The 16,947-nt window shown below is 36.7% G+C and overlaps 1 protein-coding gene across 1 annotated transcript; it reads right to left on the reverse strand.

Moving 5' to 3' along the window:
- On the reverse strand, positions 1 to 12,838 carry LOC135681719 (uncharacterized). Its single transcript, XM_065196311.2, has 4 exons — positions 12,570 to 12,838; positions 2,922 to 3,000; positions 2,677 to 2,765; positions 1 to 1,901 (listed from the first exon to the last, which is right to left on the reverse strand). The coding sequence occupies exons 1-4, from the start codon at positions 12,765 to 12,767 to the stop codon at positions 1,617 to 1,619; spliced, it is 651 nt and encodes a 216-aa protein (XP_065052383.2). The 5' UTR covers positions 12,768 to 12,838; the 3' UTR covers positions 1 to 1,616.
- Positions 12,839 to 16,947: the final 4,109 nt, after the last annotated feature.

Here is a 16,947-nt window from a genome sequence, read left to right on the forward strand (position 1 = left end):
AGAGAAATCAGAAAAACTGACTACTTCCTTTATTAGCACTCTTATTTATTTTCAGGCCTTGAATACGAGAATTATTCCTTACGTAAATCTACAATTTGAGGAAAAAAACGGATTTCTTGCTTTTCTGAACAGATGCCCTCAGTTGTGCTACAATTACTTGATTATCGAATGTGGCCTCGTGTATCATATAAACCTCAATAAAACTTTTCCCCCCGGTCGATTTTGGGCGATTTTGAGTATGTTATAGAGAAAATAAATCTGCACTGGATGGTGGAAAATTCGCTTTTCTACCATTTTTTCCCGGTTGACCTAGAATTGAACGCTGCACGACCTCACTAAAAGCTCAGATCATTAACAAAGATTAAAAAGGTAAATTAAATAATAGTGTCACAGCAAAATTAGTTTTGAATATCCGCACTCGTTAACATTTTCGCGATCAGTTTTGTTTAATGTTATTAACTTTAATATTAGTGTTAACTTTGTTAGTTAGTCGGTACTTTGCAAAACTTAACTTTTTTGAGCCTTGGAATTACTGTTTTTGCCAAAAATATGGGGTGTGTTAATCTGGGACCCTGATAAAGCTGGATTGAAAAGACTAGAAGCTTTATTCAATTCAAGTTTTGTTCTGTAGATGGAGGCATTTTGAATTGGAATCTCAGTGGAATTTGAATAAATACGTTTGTGAATGTAGTTTCTTATTTTTTCAGTTTAGACAATCTATTCAAGTGAAAATCGTATTAAGCAGTAACCAGCAGGTTACACAAATTAGAACTTAGCTGCTTGTTTCAACTCTTGAGAAAGATTTTCCTGTTACTGTTTATCTATATTGCCATAGAAATGATTACAAAGCAGACCTTTATCAAATTTTATTATTAGGTCAACCATGTGACATTTTGACATTTACCAATTTTTTACTAGAGAAGTAATATTGAGGTGGGGGGGGGGGGGGGGGGAGGGAGGGAGCAGAGATGGGAGGAAAATGAAACAACTGTCATTAAAGTATGCCTTCACGTTATCAGCAGACAGAGAAGTGATGCATAACCGTCAAGTTCTATACACCGACAGGTTGTTTATGCAAACGAATATACAACAAGGACAATTAAACAAACTATATCAGGTCTCGAGAAGAAAGAGAAATAAAATTTAATGCCATGGCTATATTTGATAGGCCAAAGCATTTTTGCAACCATTGAAAGTAACCGTCACTATAACTTGTCAACTTAAGCATCTTATGAATAAATTGCTTGACTGAGAGCCTAGTATTGTTTACAAAAGTTATCAGTCGTAGCTACTAGATTAGGTGCCTGTCTGTAGTGGCGTAGAAAACCTTGACTATTAAGTTGTTGCTTAGAAAAGCCAGTTAGTTCTTCTGTTATTACGATGAAGCACTGCCTCAAGAACAAGAAGAAGCAACTTTAGAAGTTGCTTCTATTTTGCAGATATATCAAACAAAGGGACTTGTCCTCTTTTATCAATCCAAGCGCCTTTAGTATCAATGTCAAGCAAAAGAAACGCTTTCATGCCCAGAAATATTCCCGTGAAACATGGTGCTCAGCCAAATTCAGCTGATTAACCAACTTTATTGATAATTTCCTCACCCAACTATAAGCTTTCCTTTACGGACTGAGGTTTATCCATAATCTTCTTTGATTTGTTATTTTGTTGTTTATTTCTTGTAACACCTGAATAAGCGGTGGATCATGGGCGCGACAGCTCAACTCCTTCCGGCACATGCCATTTGATGGCACCTGCATAGCCTGAAGTTTGATACTAGGTAAGTTCGACTGATTCGTTATCGTGCTGTTTATCAAATGCATTTGTTTCCCTCTTCTTCGCTTTCTTTCTCTTTTTTCAGGTATTTCTTCGATTTCCTCATAAGAGTATCCTGGCATATAGGTTATCTGAAAGAGAAAAAATTCATGAAATCACAAACATACAAATCACATTTTATTATATCTGTTTCGAAAATTGTAAATCGTTCATTTTAGGCTGACAAGACGATATCTGTTCCAAGATAATTAGAAAATCTGACAAGAAAATCTCTGAATCAAATAATGCTAGATATTAATAAATATATACAAAAAATAGTATAAAAAACTCCACTAACTATTGACATATATTCATATGTAATCACAATGCAGAGGCTGACAGGAGAAATTCTTTCTGCAAGGTTGCTGCCCAAATCATAACTTTTCATGTATTTAAATATATATGGACGTTTTATGTAGAAATTGCTGTTGTAGCTCATAATTTAACGGTTTCTAAATATCCGTATGGGATTGTTTTATTTCTAGTTGGAACGTTTGCCAACGTTTTTTGACAGTAAACCCTTTTCTTTTAACACACACATTCGTTAGTTATAATTAAAGCTAAATCTATACGATATTTTTTCGACAAAAGTTTCATCCATCAATGCAGGATAGAGAACATTTGTGGTCTTTCTGTAATTCCTGTAGCTAGCGACTGTAATTTTGATAAAGTGTCTTTCAATGCGATTTTAATCCCCATTCGTGGATTTTATTAGTCATTATAAGGACATTGAACAACAATTCACAGTCACGTTTGAGGGTAGTTTGAAGAAAATTCCTAATGCATTTTGCGAATTTCAGCACAAAAATTTGATCAGGAATATTTGAAGTTCATTTAAAGAAAAAACTAAGAATAAAAAAGCTGTACCTTTTCTCGGAAGAATACGCTAGTCGATCCACGTAGTTTTTTCTTCGCTTCACACAAACCGTTGTCGCCTTCTTGATATAGCCTTCCTTCTATAACAACAAATAAAAGATAAGAGCTTAAAACAAGGCCAATTAGAGTTGCCATAACACGAAATGTAACTACAAATTTGGTGTATGATCATGTACATTTGGAATGACGCGGAATAGTGGCTTTGAGATGTCATTTATGACGTCATGTGTCTTTACCTGTAAATCTTTTTCCGTTAATTGATTTTAATTGTTTGAACACGTGACCACAATGGCATGACTTCATTTCTTCCGGAACCTGAAAAACAAGTTAAGAATGATCTAAATGGAGAAGCATACATGCAGCAACATCATTACATGATTTGTTTGAAAGACCAACCAATGAGACTTAGTGTCTATCGAATGGTATAAAAGGATTGTTTAAGCACGAAAAATGCGTAACACAATGTGTGAGGAAATGGCAGAAGAAAAAAGTATGATGGAGGCACTCCTTGTAAACAAAAGAGTTGCAGCAAGAAGAGGATGCGTGTGTCTTATGTGTTACTTACAGTTACCCTTAAAAAAAATCATGACGAGGGAAAGATTCCTAAAGTGTCATTTTCACCATCGACATCTTCACTTTTGTATAGTACCTTACTTTCTCTCCTTTCAACCGAGAACATTAGGTTCCGGTGTTAGTGACCGTCCAGTTTTCAATAATTGTCAAATGCTTTGGCGGGAATCGCTAGACGCATGCATGCGAGAGTTCCAAGGCGCATGACTCGAGCCTGTCACATTGTGCCCAACAGAGGCTAAATAGGCGTGGCGCGGCAAGACTTGTAAAACAGTCCTCATCCAGAGCTTAAGTTTGACTAAGGCTCGCTCTGGTTGCGCGACTAAGCGAATGGACATTGGAGCGTGCGCAAATTTAACTTTCTCATTCGCTGCGACTGAGCGACCATCTCAAAAAGCGCAACACAAGACCACGCCTTCCTAATAGTTCTTGTAATTCATAAGCAAACAAAGCCCATCCAATGTTATGTATTCAGATGGACTATGTTGCAAATTGCATTCAACTATTCTCTTCATGGAAATATGTTCGCTAATTTTCATATTGTTAGTCAAAAAAAAAACAGATGTCCTTTAAATTATTCAACAAAAGCCACCATATATACTAAATAATATATACTGCACTTTAAAATGCATGAAGTATTAATCATAAAATAGATGACCATGTATTGCCCTAGATGCTTGATTGCTCATTGAATGAATCTACCTGAGAAATATCTAATTAGAACTGAATATGAAACCTAAATTCGGAAAAATTTTAGACCCTGTTTACACGAGCAAGATTGGATCTAATCTTGGTCCGATCTACTTTGATATGAGTAATCCTTGTGTTTAATCGGAATCTCAATCCATTTACTGTTCGCTATCCGATCAACATCTGATACGATTTCAAGAGTTTATGTTTAGTGCCGATCCGCTTTTGCGAACGGATAGATGGAATCCAAAACTGGATCTCTTTGAGCTGTTGCTATACTGAACGGCAAACATTCATTTTTCTTTTCTGACACTTAACCTTAGATGTGGTACCAGTTTCTTAGTTTCCTTTTTGAAGAAATAAACACAAGATCTTAGTTAGTTACAATTTCAAATTGGAAAAAATCTTATCAGATGGCAGAAATTCAGCAAAGAGATTGATTTTATTGTAATTTCAACGTGGTGTCTTCAAAGTTTTGAAAAAAATCTGTTCAGAAGGGGATATCTCTTCCTTTTCAAATAATAATGGCCGATAAGAGTTTTAAGGCTTGAGTACTTGCACTTCAGGCAAACAGTATAATAGCCGTACAGTGTTAAGAGTACATATGATTTTCCAGTTTTCTCTTGAATTAGCAGAGGGCGAAATATAACTTTCTGATAATAGAACAGGATCTGTAAAATTAACTGAGATAAATTTTGAAGCATTCGATTGCTTAAACCACGATCTATTAATTGCTAAAGTAGAGGCTTATGGTTTCACAAGAAAAGCTTAAAATTTTATATATAGTTTTCTGAACTCTAGAAAGCAACGTGTTTAAGTTGATAGATCTTACATTGAATGGAAGAATATAAACCATGGAGCGCCTCAGGGTTCTGTCCTAGGACCTCTCCTTTTCAATATCTACATTAACGATTTGCTTATATTTGTGTTTGACAGTATGGTTTGTAACTATGCGGATGACAGAACTTAATATGTCAGTGATCATATGCACGATGAAATAATTGGTAAGTTAGAAAATGATATTACCATTTTATCTAAATGGTTCTGGGACAATTACATGATAACAAATGGAGATAAATGCCACCTGATGTTTTCAGCAGTATAAAGAACACCAACCTATCGATAAGAATTGGCAACGAAGTAATTGCTGAGAGTTCAGAAGAAAAATTACTGGGTATTATATTAGATAAGACTTTATCCTTCAAAACACAAGCAACATCCTTATACAAAAGAGCTAAATAAAAGTTACATACTCTATCCCGTATCGCTAAGTGTATGGATACTGTAAAATTAAAACAAGTTATGAAGGTCTTCATCCTTTCCCAGTTCAACTACTGTCCTCATATATGGATGTTCTGTGAGAGACGCTTTAATAATAAAATAAATCACCTCCATGAGATGGCATTACGAATCGCCTATAAAGATGACAATTCTGATTTTACAACACATTTAGAACAGGACAATGCTGTGAAAATTCACACAAAGAATTTACAGCTTCTCATGATGACTGAGATATATAAGACACATAATAACCTTAATCAAACATTTATAGAAGGCATATTTTTTTCTAAACGCCCCCAATACAGACTAAGGAGCGGAAGCCAAATGCATCTTCAAAAAGTCTGAACTACCATCTTTGGAACAGAAACCATTTCATATCTAGAGGGGGGGGGGGGGATTGTGGCATATGTTGTCCACAGAAATAAAAGAGTCATCAAATCTTGCCCAGTTTAAAATAATATAAAAGATAGAAAGGAGAAGAATGTTGTTGCAAATTATGTAGATTCTACGTAGCTCAGATTGGATTTCTTGAAATAAAGAAAATAATTGTCTTGGTGTGAAAACATTAAAATATCTTTTAACTAGAAACGCATTTTAAAATTTAAAAAAGTTTTTTCAACCTTCAATTTCATTTCTTTCACTATTTAACCAATTGTTTTATATATGTAATTATTAATTATTCATTCTTAATTGCTTTTTATTCTAAAATTTGTAAAGTTGGCCTAAATTAGCTTGTACATAAATTGTACATAGATAACAATATTATACCCACCTAAAGTAAATAAATTGATTATTATTTTTATTGTGAGGGAGTGAGTGAAACAGCCAGGGCAGGTCTCAAGCCCACTTTACGTCATTGCGCTACCACCTGGGCTACTTGGTCACGCCCTCTCTGTCACACTAATGGAGATAATGTTGAAAAGACAAGAACAATCCGAGGTCAAATCAGGTCGACGCACGTATTCCCAAAGAGAAAGCGATTCTCCACGGACAAGCATTTTCGCAGAAGGAAATCTTGAGAAATGAAAGTCTCCATTTCTATAGAATAAATCTATGAAGTTTCTGGTTTGTGAGTAAAATCGATTAAGGTTTTGTGAAACAGAACCACTTTGGAAGCAAAAAATGGCATGATTCAAATGGAGCATGCGCATAATAAGTTATTATACTGCCAATTGTTGCAGCTTTTGAAAAAGCGCCAAACGGATGGGAGGGGGAGGAGGGGGTTGGGAGCCCAGCCTCTGCACTTCATTGCAAATCAGTAAGGTATATTGTTGATAATTGGGAACCAAACTTTTTATACCCTTTGCTCCCAGTTAGAAATGTCGAGGCATCGCCCTCCTTGATAACTCTAATTCATTTAAAACACAAGTCATGAATATTACTGTTTACCAGTCTGTCATAAACTGCTCGATGCCGTATTAGCAGAGCTGTGCGTGCATTGGTAAATAACAGGACGGTTCTAAGTTGCTACTGAGCTATAGGCTTAATGCGATCATCAGTAAACGATTCACGAAGCTTCGTTTGAATAGTTCTTCGAGATCAGACATTTGAAATAAAGATGCTAAGATTGTGGAAGGAAGTGTGACCTCAGACCCCTGTGAGCCCAGACCTCGTCTAGACGAAGGCGTGTTCAAATGAATCTGTATCAGTGATAACTTCACGAGGAACAATCACAAAATAAATATTCGCAAAAATAACAAAAGTTTAGTCATCCCAAAAGTAAGGAGAGAAACTGGGCGTAAAACCTTCTTGTTTCTGGGAGCAAAAATTTTCAATAACCTACCCAATAACTTGCAAACTGAAGCATCATTTTTGAGATTCAAAGCATCCAGCAAGGACACAAACTTCAATTTTTAGTCATTTTCTTGATTTTAATTTTAATCCTGTAAATATTTCAGCTTCTATCTGTGTAAATTTTTAAACCTTTACGTTTGTAAACTTTACTTTGTAACAGACAGGTCTCTGGGTGATAACAGTAATTTACTTACTGAATAAATTAACCTGTATAAATATGAAAGATTATTATATTATCATTATTATCTGTACTCATCTAAGGCTTGAATGGCAAACTCATGGCAATGCTTTCAAAAGTGGAATATTTTCAAAATGTATCGTTTCAGTTTCATCTTTTTCATTGTAAGGAAAAGATGATGTGCTGGCCTGAGTAAGAAAATATTTGATTTGTTTTTAAGTGAAAGCACCACCTTTCAAAACGTGTCCGTTTAGACCTTTCTTCAAAATATATATAGGTAAACGAGAGTACAGAGCGTTTGTCAAAGACAACTTTAGGTTTAAACATCATGCCAAGAGGTCAAGGTTAACTGCCACAAAAAAAGTCCTCAGAAAGTTTCGTTTTAAGGAAAATCGAGCGGAGAAGTAACAAATAGAAGAATTTTAAACGTATGCGATATTAATTAACAGCCATAGAGGATACCCATACATCTTTTTTCACCGAAACGACAAGCTGAAGTGACAGTTTGAAAAAGATTATGTCGCTTAATACGTAGATTTATCCACTACAGGCTTAAAGAAGATTTTCTGAATGCCCTATTAAAATGACATCGGTTAATACATGTTGATGTCTTTATTACACGGAAATACGGAAAACCCAAAAAAGATTTGGTATAGAGCCATGGACCCCAAGCGAAAATCCATCATAGCAAACGGGGCCTAGCCTTACTTCACAAAAGTGACAAAGGATTTAAGAGCTTAACAGCTTTAAAAAATTTATAAACTCCTATTTGACATCGTTATTTTTCTGGTCATTCTGTCTCATCTAGGTTTTATGTTTCTGATCACTTTGTCCTTTTTAAGCATTGTGTTTATGTTCACCCTGTCCTTGGTCGTTATGCTTCAGAAAATTCTTTCTCTGGAGTTGTCATTATGCTTCATGTCACTCTGTCTCTGGTCGTTGTCTGACTGCTCAATGTATAATTGCGCTACCTGTTTGAGCCCAACCGCCGCCTTGATTTTTCGTGCGAATTTTTGTGCTTGTTTTTTCTTGAGTTTTAATGAGTGTGTTATGCTCTTTCAAAACAATATTTTGTAGCAACTGACATTATGATTATAAGTCCTTCTCAATTTCACAATGAAATATTTATGCAACTTTGCTGCAAGTTGCATAATGCGTTGTCGAAAATTGAAACCGGTAATGCCATGCTTGTTGAAAAATCAATGAATAAATAAAGGAAAAGCTCTTACGAAAAGAAAGTTGAAAACCTCAAAAATCTACACCACAGTTACTTTCCAATCACAATAACTTTTGGAATCTATATTTTGACCAAAAATGATTGATTCAACAAGTTGCGGATTTATGCCCATATTGTGTTTGTAGTGAATGTGCTATATTAGGAAGATTTTGAATTCCAAGGTATGGAAAAGAGAGTCATCCACCGGGAAATGAGCCAAAATGTTGCAAACAACAGCAATTTTAACACACGGTCTGGGTATGGACACTCGAATTCCTCGGTTATTAATGAGTTTCACTACAGCCACCGGCCATGTGTCAGTTGTTCAGAATTTGGTTTTTTAAATTCCTAAAAGATATCGCATCCACTTTCAGGTCTGACAGCAATTCGACTCATGGGTCCATTTTCTGTTAATGTTAGCTTTAGAACAATTTCTTTTAGAAAATCGTGTCAGGGCAGTGGCTGAAGCAGTGGCATCGACAGTCTTCACAGGTTGAGGAGTGCTTGAGGGTGTGGTCAAGCTACCACTGCCACTTGTTTACCGAGATAGTAGAATCCGGGCTGTGGGGAACTACCCTATAGCTTGGGAAAAATAAGAAATGACTAGCAATAGAAATTAGATAAGGTTTCTTTTTCCTAGGGCCGAGGACTGAGCTCTGCAGATGGGGTGGACGTAGCTCACTAAACTGAAAAATGTTTCATCTGATAATATCTAGCTTATGATATAGATAACATGGTTAAGTACTCTTTAGCAACTTGCATGACGTTTTGCAGAAATCAGGGGTGCGAAGAAAGTAGCGATGCCATCCTGATTGAAAACAATTGCAATGTGAACATATTAAACATTTGCAATGTGAACGAGCGTAGATCTTAACAAGATCAGTGAAGTTTTAAGATAAGTGTCAATCTGGATATTAGTGAATTCTGCAAATTTGAACTTTTCTCGTTTTTCTCGAGGTGCTTCTAGTTCTTGTTGTTCTTAAGTAAAGCAAAATATGAACCATTGATCAACAGGCACGTAAATATCGAGGGTGTTGGGGGTTGTCACATCTTCCCATCCTAATCTTTACAATTCTTCGAATTAGTCGGGAAATTTTAGAATAATCGGTGAATCGGAGTCGTAATTGCAGTATAATGTTACAAGGTATTGCAAAATGTTTAGTATATGCCTTGACACATTTCGTCCCCAGTCAGTCTCCAACGTTGTTTTCAAAAGCAGCAGCTATCTAATCTTGTTTTATGTGATTTCAGCCTCTCTCAGCTTCAACTATTCTTCAAACACGGACCTTCTTTAGCTTGCCTAGGCGTATCTCACGTGCCGCTGAAATGTATTGACCACACTAATTTCTTATAAAAAACCTTCAATCTGAATTCAGCAGTAGGTCAAATTCAGGCACAATAATTACCGCCAAGTTTCTTGCAGTGTTTCGTAACCAACTAAGCAAAGAAACTGAAGCTTGAAGCCTAGCCGGAAAAGAAAAGCATTTCTGGAATCGACCAATTGGTATTAAAAAGATTTTCGGTATTCTTGGTCCCTAATTAGCTGGAAATCCACATTTATACATTATATCAAAAATTAAATGTTGATGTAAGCATCAAAACAGAAATTATTTCTCAGACCTGCGATCAATTCCATATAAGCGACATTTTCAGTAAAGAAGTTACTTTTATTTTCAATTCTGATTTAGTAGTAAATCCAACTGAATCTTATTCTCAGGAATATCAATCGCAACTTTGAAAAATCTACTGTCCAACAAAAATAGACCCAAACTATAAAGGATGAGTAGTTTCCAAAACTTATGACGTCATTAAATAAATAATGCCGAGGCTAAGAGTCTAAAGGCATAGTCTGATCTTAATTACCTTTCCCGAAGGCATTCTTTGGCAAGGTTGTAATGAGTGCTATCTTGGTGTTACTGGATATTCTGCGCAAAATAGACCTCACTGAACCTGTATCCTTCTAACAACACTCCTTGTGGGCAACACTACGTCATCGATACAAATGCCCACGGCTTAACCTAAAGACGGTCCACGCAATTTGTCTGAATATTATTCTGTTTTTGAAAAGGACAATAGATAAAGCTATGGTTTTGGATTTTAGGGTGTGGCTTGGAATTGCTTAGTGAGTATTTTAAAGGGACGCAATAAACCCGGCAGGGAGTGAATTGAGTCATTTGCGATTAAAACCATGATTTCGTTTCTTTCCCCCTAGGCACGGCTGTGCTGTTTTCTGGGAAGTTTGATTTGGTGACACAACAGGAACCAGTCTTTATTCCCCTGCCAAAATTTTTGTAGATATCTGTCTGGTTGGAAAATCCACTTCTACAAACTGTCATGCCCTTTGTAAATAAAGGTACACTTGGCTACCCGTTCGCCTCATACTGCTTGGAAAAACGTCATAGGGAGGTTGCTGTGGCTAATTTGTCAAATCTCTAATCGGCCTAATCTCCCCTTCAATCAACAAAAGAGAATTCGAATCATCCAAGATTGCAAACTTCACAAACTAACCCGGGTGCGCACCGGGCTAAATTTAACCTAGCGTGAACCCTGTTTTGTCGACACTTGATTTTCATGTTTTGTAATGTGGACACAAAGTAGGGTAATGCTACGCATGCATAATTAAATTACAACAACAACAAAACAACGAAAACAAAACAAATATTCCACAAACATGATCAAGAATGTGGAATATTTCAAATACGATAAGTTGCTGAAGTCGCAGTTTATTGTATTTTGTCTAAAAAGTTTTTCCCGGCATTGGAATTTATTCAAAAGAAATATCAAATGGCACGGCAGTCAAGTTTAAACCGAATATTGGCTGCATCTCGCAAACGAATTCGACAGCATAAGAGATTCAGATGATAGAGGAGGAAGAAATTTGAAACATGCCTTAAACAAAGTATCGTTCAACCAGTAGACGTGGAACGAAAATACTGATGTAAAACCCGATGTAAAGCTGGTAGGACTCAATTGTATTGCATCATTTTTAGGCACATGATTGGCATGCGTTACAAAATCTAACCCAGGTTCGCCCCTAAGTTCGCCCCAGGTTTGTGTCCACACTAGAAATTCATAACACTAACCTGGGCCTGGGTCGGACCTGGGTTGAACCCACCTCTGGAGATGGGTTAAACTAACCCCGGGCGAACCCAGGTTAGTTGTGTCCGCACTGCGAAATCTAACCTGGGTTAGCGAAAACCTGGGGCGAACCCGGGTTAGTTTGTGTAGTGTGGACAGGGCTTCATATTAGGATCGACAATATTCATGCATAGCGAAATCGGAGGATATTTGCAGCAGGTGGCAGCAAGAAACCCAAATTGAATCTTCCATTAAACTTGAATGTTAAAGGGGAAGTCACTGTAAGACTGCTAAAAACACAGTGCTGTGCTAAAATTGCACCCTTTCATTTCCTGGTTTCGCTTATAAAAATTAATACCGTGTTTCAAAGGCTTCGCCTGTCTCAGCTGATCCTTTTGGCTGAAATGGAATGGGAAACAATAAAAAAGAAAGGAAACTGTCTTCCTTAATCTCCCTGTAGCTAGAACTATTTTCCGTGTTGTATTGCTCTAATTTTAGTTTCAAATGCCCAGACAAAAACAAAGAATGACGTCATGTTTCAAGCTTCGTGGATTATGACGTCACGATTCACGTGTGCATTATTGTTACCCTTGCCAACTCTGACACTCCTTCAAAGTGCGAAATATGTACAGCGAACTGCGGTGGGGGTATACCAGCAAGCCCCTTATTTCAACTTAAGGTTTCTAATCAAAGCCCTGTGTGAGCACGTTTTGTGAATAGAATATAAACGCTGATAAATTTTATCAAGAAACTTTGTTTCTTGCAGCTTTGTCTTTGAAACGAGGGGAAAACTGTGAAAATCTTATCAAAGGCTTTCAGCTACCCATGTCCTCCCTACAAATGGTTACCACACAAGAATGGAAATACAAACCATATTATCTTTGTTATTTGAAGTTACTTGCTAAAAGATATGATAATACTTGTAATAACTGGAAACATGAAAATGATCCTTTTCATGTCTTCCTGGTTTGGATATTTCGTTATAGGTTTACCAATGAAGGAAAAACAAGCGCATTTTCAGACCACGTTGAACTGTTCTGGGCAAAACAGTTCTTAATCTAGGCCTTATGGACTTACCCATTTCGAACAAGCCATGCACAGTTTGGTCTTATCTGCAGTGGACATGCTTCTGGTCAAATGATCGTCCTTGTCTTGGCTGCCCATCGAGAAACCTCTATACATGTGCGTTGTTTTTACTTCAGCAGGTACCTGCTTGGTTGTGCAGCTTTTAGCATTAGACAGGTGAACTAAATAATTTCGGTCTTTATAGACCATGGGACATCTTCTCGTCGCACTAACAAGACGATTCCTCAACCAGTTCCACAAACTTCGCAATTTAAAGCACGCTAATGTCACGTGGTTCTATTGTTTTCCCTCTATCCCACCTTTGGACTGAGCCAACATAAGTGAAACACATAGGATCAGCTCAACTAATCAATTGTCTCAATGGGAAAGCTTTATGAACTCCTCATTCAAAATTGAATGAAATCTGATGAAAGTGATAAAAGACTGAAGGTCGGATTTTCAGATAGAGGTCCGCAAGAAGTCTTAATATATAATAGAGTATCTTGTTAATTGAAAAAGAACCTCAATAAATGTTACATCAAAGTAAGAAAATGTTACTAGCAAGATTCAGTGTGCGAACTCGGTTACATCTAATCCACGTACATATTGATCATTAAGCTTCACCTGTTTTTCATTATGATAGAAAACACTTAAAAAGCTGTAAAACAAATACGAGAAAGTCAGGACCACTCCCTGAATGAAACCATTTGCTACCTGTGTCTCGTATTACCTGTGTTTAGAAGAAAGATATTGCAATAAATTGAGACGGCAAATTTTCTAGCCTTCCATTAGTCCAACTAATATTTGAAGCTGAGAATTTTATTTATTAATGTAAGGTTCTTCCGAGCTGTTGATTAAACATGTCCAAAACAATTTACTTTCTAACCCAAAATCTCGGTACTTAATCAATACATACAGTGTTGTTTTGCTCAATTTATTTAATAATCAAACTCTTCTTTACAAGCAACTTGACCCTTCCCATCCAGTTTTCACAAACAATGTTTGTTATGAACATATTTCGTAGATTTTAGGATAAGCAGAACTTTGGCTTTGCCTAAAATTCGGCACGTGAAAGAAAGAACTCGAAGCTCGAATTCTTTTTAGTCAATCCTATTTTATGAATATAGGTTCAACAAAATCAAATTTTGGTATAGCCGTTTTTGATAAAACATAATTTGTAGAAATGAAATAGAAATATGATATTATATTAAATTTATTTGATAGTAAACAAACTTGGCTGTTCTTTTTTTAAAAATTCAACGATCTATACCACCTGACTGAGAATACAAATATAGCTAAAACCACTTTATAGGAAAAAACAAACACTAAAGATAAACAGTAAAAGTGTGATCGATCGACAACAAAACGAACACTAGTAGGATCAACCAATTCAAAATAGAATTCAACTCAGTTGATGTGAAAACCTTGCCCTACTCTGCTCCAAGGAATCTTTAAACGTGCAAATTAACGGTGAAATTCCTTACAAGGGCCTATGATTTGAATCACAATTCCCTACTAGTCAATGTTCTTTTGTTGAAAATTATTTTAAAAATGAATCTTGATAAAATCTTTTGGTTCGTTATTTTTGCTCTCAATTGCGTCAAGTAAGAAGAATGCCCTTTTACCTCAAATCGCTACCAGCAGAAATTCCTTAAAAGATCCTCTAACTTGCTAAGATAACAGTAAATTTATCTAGGCCTGATAAAGTAGAGAAAGTACGGTATAGTGGATAAATAAAGTGTCATCTCGGTATGACATCATCTACGGTTGTAAACAGGGGAGAATATGCGCAAAATGTTGCAAAAACCAAGAGCAAAAATAGGAATGACAACCCTGACACTACACCCTTGATTGTGAACTATGTACTTCAGTTCTAGTAAACTGTTATCTGTGATTGTGAAATGCCATATAATAAACTACTTCGTTAAACAGAACGAGCGTTACCACCCCCGTTACTCCAACAACGTGTGCATGCATATAGAAGAGATTCTTTTCTCTGCAAATACCTTTGAAATTTAACCTAAATTCTCGGCGATTTAAGGGCCGACATGCTCCAAACAAGCCCATGTTTTGCAGAAACGCAATATTCATCAAAGTGAACATCTTTGGCAACACGATCAGCGTTAAAAGCAAACAAAAACAATTATATTGTGTGACTTGAATTTGATAATTTGGGTGTGATACTGAATTGATTGCATTCTCAACAACCTGCTTTTTAGCCTGCATGCAGTCTATGCGCTTCGCAGACTACCTGCTTCTCTCGTGTAGCGCTGGACCACAATATGAACGCTTGCTGTGTGTGACTTTCGAGAAATTTCTTCACGATTACATTAGACTGAGTAGAGAGCTTGTGAACAAAATTACACCAACATAAATCAAATTTATTTAAACTATAGGGAAGAGGTACATGATCAGGAGCGTCGAGAAGGGGATTAAGAGGGGCAAATAGTCCGGGACCCGTGCTCCGATGAGGCCCGTAATAATCTTGTTGCTCTCAATTGCTAAAGATCTACAATGCCTGCCTAAAGTCTTGGTACATTCCCCTTCCCCTTTTGAACAAGGTTGGTTTACTACAAAACGACGCAGGGGATTCAGAAGTACTTTTTTCCTGTGATTTTCGAAAATGTCTCCAAATTATCAACATTGTTTTGAGGGAAAGGGAGTGTGTGGGAAAGGAATTGAAAAATATAGAAAAATGACGCACATTGCTGGGCGTTGCAAGGAATTTTGGCAGTGATTGTATCTACAAGGCAGGGAACTTCTACTTTTGGCTACTTATATGGAATCGATGACCGTTAGCTTAACACGATGCCCTTGATTCATGAATACAATGTTTTTGCTTAGAATCCTTAAAAAACTGATCAACAATTTCTCTCCCTAAATAAAACGTTTCTCTAGTTCTCCAAAATTTTCTCAGAGGGCCCAACTTTGCGAATCACTCCTGGATCCGACCTGATTCTCGACGTCCCTGTACATAATTGAGAATGCCAACACTCTTTTTATTAAGAGCCAGTAAATCTAAGTTCAGGCTGTCGAATCTAAGTTCTTAAATTTTTCAAAATCTGAGGCTGGATTGTTTTTAATTTTTCCTTAAATTGATAAGGTGTAAGCAGTGCGATTGCATGCTTTTTCACTCCTGGGAGGTGTCCAGGCCTCATTTGCTAATAAAGCGACTGAGACACCCTTCAATTGCCTATAAGTTTGAAAACTCACCGAAAAAGCACCCACACATGGCATAATATCTTCGCTATTTAAATAAAAATTACATTTCACAGTAGCACAGCCTCACCTTGTTTTTAATTTGTTCTCAACTTTGACCAATTCTGAGGCTCGTGTTCTTAAAAAAAGGGTGTATTGGACATTTTAGGGTCTTTTCAAAAACAAATTGTTTATCTTAACCTCAGTCTTATTGAGAAGGACAAAGAGAAATTGATAAGGCTGTACGATGTCATGAAATGCTGTGCGTATAAAGCTATAAAAGAAGGTGGGGGTGTTGCATATTGGGGTCGTGTTGCATTGATAGTTTGATTCCAGTACTCAAAGGAAGATTTGCCTTTTTCAAAGACATCTTTAACTCAAACGCAGAAAATTATGCTTTTTATCTCAATTGAGCTTAATTTCTATATTTTTTACTCTTCGTGTAAATCAATTGTGTTCAAAATCTTTCCTACGATGTACCAAATGGTAAGTTTACCAGCTTGGCTGGAATGTTATCACAGAGCTACTGGTATTGCGGATATGAACAGTACCCGGATACAAATGAAGCTGCTTGTTCTGTGACCTTGGCATCTTTGTCTATAATTTGATGGTTTGCATTCTTTAAGTGCCATAGCTATGAGAATGAGCCATTTCTTCTACAATGCTTGTATTTGCAACGGTTCAAATGAACTTTTGAGTACAGCATAATCAATTGTCCACGGACGCTTTATACAACAAGATATTGTTTGAAGGGCTAAACATAGTTTCATCTCAGATCACTGACCACTGTGTTTAATGTTTCAGTTGAAGGAGGACGCTGGAGCAGGTTGAGGGGTCACCAAGGCACCACAGGTGGCAAAAACTCCACATGGATTCCAATAAACATTAAATTGTGCAAAAGGAAAGTGTTTATTAAAAATTGCTAATAATCAGTGACCACAAGTAACTTAGAGCATATAACAAGTTAAGCAGAAAGAGACCCAGAGAAAAGCAGAAGATAGCAGTTGAAATGACTGGAGGGCACGAGCAAACACTTTATGATTAAGTTAATCCCCTGACCCCTCGACCCCTCGACCCCTCGATAGGACATTGCGAACGATGAAAATCTGCCCACTCTAATCAAACTTCCAAAATTTTTATCAAGAATAGCTGGAAGATGTTTTGCTATCTGGCAGGAAGCAAGCATTCCTTT

This window comes from Rhopilema esculentum, chromosome 12 (assembly GCF_057945365.1).
Source record: "Rhopilema esculentum isolate cy_ngs chromosome 12, ASM5794536v1, whole genome shotgun sequence".
In the NCBI taxonomy this organism is placed as follows: Eukaryota; Metazoa; Cnidaria; class Scyphozoa; order Rhizostomeae; family Rhizostomatidae; genus Rhopilema; species Rhopilema esculentum.

Bases quoted from the DNA above. Each gene is read 5' to 3' on its own strand.
- LOC135681719 (XM_065196311.2), bottom strand. From the start codon at position 12,767: ATGGTCTATAAAGACCGAAATTATTTAGTTCACCTGTCTAATGCTAAA. The intron at 2,766-2,921 runs GTAAAGACACAT...TTGTTGTTATAG, and splicing joins TAACGGAAAAAGATTTACAG to AAGGAAGGCTATATCAAGAA. The intron at 1,902-2,676 runs GTACAGCTTTTT...TTTCTCTTTCAG, and splicing joins GCGTATTCTTCCGAGAAAAG to ATAACCTATATGCCAGGATA.